Below are 5,027 nucleotides of genomic sequence, written 5' to 3' on the forward strand. Positions count from 1 at the left end.
AAATATCTCAGATCCTAAAGCCAGGAAATCAATTGAGCGGTTCTTTATCTATATATACATTTATATATATATATATATATATATATGTATATATAATCATCCCTTCTTCCCTTTCTTTGTCCTTTTTTTTTCTCAAAAATCAAATTATCCAAATACCACAGCAGAAAAAACAGTCCAACCTAAGAGCATTATTTAAATTACACATGACTTTGAAGGAGGAAAGGCCTTTTTTTTATGACGGAGGATCAGTAGTAAGTCGAGGGTTGCCTGGCACCAGTTTCCACATTTTTGTCATCCTGCTAAAAAGCAGGAATAATGAGTGAACAGACGGGGGAGGTGGCTGGGAGTCGGGAACGATCTTGCTGAATGTGCGAGCGGTTTCCTTTTACACTATTTACCCTGACTGCAAACCCAATTAGCTCAAATCAGATTCAGTGTTTACACTAGCATCAGGAGATGATTAAGTGAAACCTAGCATTCCAGTTTCACGTTCCCCTCATCATCTTTGTGGGTCTATCATGCAGAAACACAGACACACACACACACACACACACGCAATAACAGTCAAACACAGACACACGTAATAACACCCAACCAGTCCCAGTAAAAACACAACTCTTTATGAAGTGAGTAGTAATACGATGGCACCTATCCAAGATGGCGGCCATCGTACGATGGCACCTATCCAAGATGGCGGCCATCGTACGATGGCACCTATCCAAGATGGCGGCCGGTTTCGTGCGTGTGCGCATGCGCGTTCAGTAATTCGATGGCACTAGTCCAAGATGGCGGCCAACCAAACCGGTTTGAGAACCGGTTTGACCGGTTTCGTGCGTGTGCGCATGCGCGTTCAGTAATTCGATGGCACTAGTCCAAGATGGCGGCCAGCCAAGCCGGTTTGACAACCGATTTGACCAGTTTCGTGTGTGTGTGCGCATGCGTGTTCAGGTGTGGAAATACCACAGGGTATCAGAGGGGTTATATGAGTTTATGTGTTTTTAACGGGGTTTTAATTTAATCAAACCATAGGGTTTTTAATTAAACTATTTTTTCACTTAGGTGTATCGCAACATTCAGTTATGCATGTGTTCTTAAAAGCAATTCTTTGTTTCTTGTTTCATTCTTGGCGGAGTGGAAGCTGTTTTGGTTCACAGTGCGCCTTAACAAAGAGGGTGTGCTCTAGTCAAAAGTGTTGGTAATAGTGTTTTAATCACACTAATTTTCTAAATCTGACAATGTCTCAGCTTGCAGTGAGGCATGCATTTTATTTTATAAATGGCACAAATGGGAATTTCTTCTGAATGGGTGATGTCAGCATGTTCACAAGCGTTTCATTTAATCAAACCCCTAGTTTTAATTTAACTAGTTTTTACACATCTACTGGGGTTTCTTTCCAGGGTTGATGCGATCATTTTATTTAAAAATCGGGATTTCGGAATGTTGAACTAAGAGTGAGACAAAGCCAGCCAGCTAGTTTTTAACACAGTAAATGTTACAAATAGCATTCAGTCCTTTAGAAAATAAATGCTATAAGCAGCCAGTATCGCTCTTTTCATCAGCCCTTTAGAAAATAAACGCTACAGTGATACTTCTAAAACCAGTCGCCCAGACCCGCTCCAACTTTTCAACAGCTGGCTAATTGTTTGAATTTGTTCAGGATTGTAAAAGCCCACCGCGGGTATCACTTAGTTGTTGAGAGTACCATGCGAACAAGGGCCCAACCTATTGTTTAAAGTGGCCAGTATTGGCTCTTTTGTAATTCCTCGACAAGGTAAATGGGGCAGTTGGTACCAGTCGGGTGGCGACCCCGCCTATTGTCTGAAGTATCGGCTCCTTTGTAATTCCTTGAGAAGACAAAAGCCCTGTAGGGTCTCATTTAAATTGATTGGAGACATCTTGTTTCATTCTTGGCGGAGTGGAAGCTGTTTTGGTTCACAGTGCGCCTTAACAAAGAGGGTGTGCTCTAGTCAAAAGTGTTGGTAATAGTGTTTTAATCACACTAATTTTCTAAATCTGACAATGTCTCAGCTTGCGGTGAGGCATGCATTTTATTTTATAAACGGCACAAATGGGAATTTCTTCTGAATGGGTGATGTCAGCATGTTCACAAGCGTTTCATTTAATCAAACCCCTAGTTTTAATTTAACTAGTTTTTACACATCTACTGGGGTTTCTTTCCAGGGTTGATGCGGTTATTTTATTTAAAAACGGATCAAACGGGCCATTTCTTCTGTAAGGGGTTTCATGGTTTCAGAGTAGTTTTTAACACAACAGATAGTCGCAAATAACATTCAGCCCTTTAGAAAATAAACGCTACAGTGATACTTCTAAAACACGCTGCACACAATGTCACCTTTTCCCCCAAAGCAGCCAGTATCGCTCTTTTCAAACTAATCGTCTTTTAAATACACTCATTTTGTGATTCTGGTGTCACACCATGCACCGATGCAAGCATTTTATTTATTTAAAAACGGATCAAACGGGCCATTTCTTCTGTAAGTGGTTTCATGGTTTCAGAGTAGTTTTTAACACAACAGATAGTCGCAAATAACATTCAGCCCTTTAGAAAATAAACGCTACAGTGATACTTCTAAAACCAGTCGCCCAGACCCGCTCCAACTTTTCAACAGCTGGCTAATTGTTTGAATTTGTTCAGGATTGTAAAAGCCCACCGCTGGGTATCACTTAGTTGTTGAGAGTACCATGCGAACAAGGGTCCAGCCTATTGTTTAAAGTGGCCAGTATTGGCTCTTTTTGTAATTCCTCGACAAGGTAAATGGGGCAGTTGGTACCAGACGGGTGGCGACCCCGCCTATTGTCTGAAGTATCGGCTCCTTTGTAATTCCTTGAGAAGACAAAAGCCCTGTAGGGCCTCATTTAAATTGATTGGAGACATACCTTTCTTTTTGGAAACCCCCACCCTATATAAAAAACACGCTCAGAGCCCGATACCCTGAGCCATTTACGCCTCAAGATTCGCTGCAGAGCACACCATTTTCTTTGCGATCATCAACACTAACATCGTTCTTTATAACATGGACATCGTAAACGGTAAGTAAAACAAAACCTATTATTGGATTTTTAAAAAGTGTTATGTTAACATATTATAGGATATTCAAACTATCTTTTTTCCTAAAACAAAAGCTTAATTTTTAGGAGTTCGGGAGAACGGCCCAGGACCCTTTTCTTTAGAAACGGGCGCTTTTACAGCTGGAACTAGTTCTCTAACAGGCACAAGGTGTGTACAGCATTACTGGATTTTTAAACGTATGTATGTTTTAAACTAGCGATTGTTTTAAATTATGTAATAACGTTTTTGTTTGTTCCAGGGTTAACAAACTGAGCAGGAAAACATTCAGACACCGCTACCACAGAGCCCTACCTTACATCAGGTGTGTATACAACGGGATGTATAGTTGTGTATTTTTTTTTAAAGGGGTTTAAACAATTACAAATGTTCTAAACTGACCGTTTTACACCTACAGAGCCACGCCAGAGAACCGGGTGTGTGGAGAAGCAGGACCATCCCGAATAACGCACACTACAAGGTAAGCATAGGCATATATAAATTAGATAAAAAGAGATAGAGAGGGAGACACGCTTATTCAGTTTGAAATGGGTACATGTATAATATGTTTTAACACATGTCTATCTATCTTCACAGACTGCAGAACAGCACCCCTCCTCATAATGATCAGGACACCATACGATTCCAGACGTTTTTGGAATGTTTAAGCAGTATCGACCTCCCAGAACAACAAAAACCTGGAGCTTTGTGCAACAGTGGAGAGTCAGAACCGATCTTCATCAGCGAACCTGCAACACCCCCGAGTGAGTGGCTACCTCGCGATTTCTCTGATGTTTTTGAGTACAGCATGTCAGATTTTGATCTAGTTCATATACCCACCACCCCAGAATGTGTCAGAAATAGCGTTGATTCACACATAGATTTCGAAGAAGACGGCATAACAGACTCTCAAATATCAGCGGCGTATGATGCTTACATAAAGCTTCCAGACGCTCAGCCTGCTGAACAAAGTCATATAGCTTCAATAGCTGATAAATTATGTTTGATTGAAGCTAGACTCAATCAATACCACCAAGAAGCACAGGTACAAAGGCAACAGTTTACCAAACTCATAAACAAAGTGTGTAGTACATTAGACAACATCTGCAGCAAAATTTCAAGTCCCTGACTTTTAAAATCCAGACCATGGACCCTCCAAATAAATTATTTAAACATAATAACGGAACCTCCACTCCTGTTAGATGTTTTGACTTAGAGACTTTTATGCAGTGGGCTGAAGAAACAGATAAAAAATTAGACGATATTATAGCTAGACTTAATAGGGTGCCTGCATCAGCCTCATCCGATACACATCCTTGTCAGACTGTTCCTACGTCTGCTATTGCTGATGGGGCTATTGTTGCTAATAATAGTGATAGTACAGCTGGTGTTGCTCGGGCCGTTGCTGTTACTGATGCTAACCATATAGGTTGTGCTGCTGGTGATTTTGCGTCTGATGCACAATCTAGCCGGGTCACCTCTGCTGCAGCTACTGCAGTTGTTATTGAGCCCGTTGTGCAGTCTGGGTCCGGCAGCCGCTCTCAGTCACACATTAGAGAGATACCTAATTTTAATGCTCGCGAATTGCGTGAACGCCTTGATTTTAGGGGTATAAGTCTCGATCATCCAGAACAAGTGCCGGCGCGAGTGCGCGAGTGCTTAGCCAATGTGATAGACAGAGCTGTGGCGGGATCCCAACAGGGCAGTGTTCTAAACGTGGTCCTGCGTGGCCCCTCGCTGGCTTCAGATGTTCAGGCTGTTTTAAACGCTGATGATCGGTATGATCCGGAGCTGTTTCTCGATCAAATTGCACAAGTTATGCAGAGTAATGATGAATCTATCGGTGATGATGAATTAGAGTTTATTGTCACGGTAGCTCAGAACAGTAGTGGCGGGTCTCGCTTAAGACTGGCGCACATACCTTATGATGAGATTCTCTCAAAGAAAGGCAGACATTTAT

General features: G+C 41.7%; 1 protein-coding gene across 1 annotated transcript; it reads left to right on the forward strand.

The window, feature by feature from the left end:
* The first annotated feature begins 3,035 nt into the window (after positions 1-3,035).
* Positions 3,036-4,348, forward strand: LOC146618328 (uncharacterized). The gene is made up of 5 exons (XM_085371492.1): positions 3,036-3,051; positions 3,157-3,238; positions 3,330-3,392; positions 3,486-3,548; positions 3,665-4,348. The coding sequence occupies exons 1-5, from the start codon at positions 3,036-3,038 to the stop codon at positions 4,194-4,196; spliced, it is 756 nt and encodes a 251-aa protein (XP_085227618.1). The 3' UTR covers positions 4,197-4,348.
* Positions 4,349-5,027: the final 679 nt, after the last annotated feature.

The sequence above is a fragment of the Diplotaxodon limnothrissa genome, linkage group LG14, assembly GCF_057381915.1.
Source record: "Diplotaxodon limnothrissa isolate DT_005_m linkage group LG14, D_limnothrissa_male_GT1.1, whole genome shotgun sequence".
Lineage (NCBI taxonomy): Eukaryota > Metazoa > Chordata > Actinopteri > Cichliformes > Cichlidae > Diplotaxodon > Diplotaxodon limnothrissa.

Coding starts and splice junctions, on each gene's coding strand:
- LOC146618328 (XM_085371492.1), top strand. Junction 3,239..3,329: donor AGTTCTCTAACAGGCACAAG/GTGTGTACAGCA, acceptor TGTTTGTTCCAG/GGTTAACAAACTGAGCAGGA. Junction 3,393..3,485: donor AGAGCCCTACCTTACATCAG/GTGTGTATACAA, acceptor TTACACCTACAG/AGCCACGCCAGAGAACCGGG.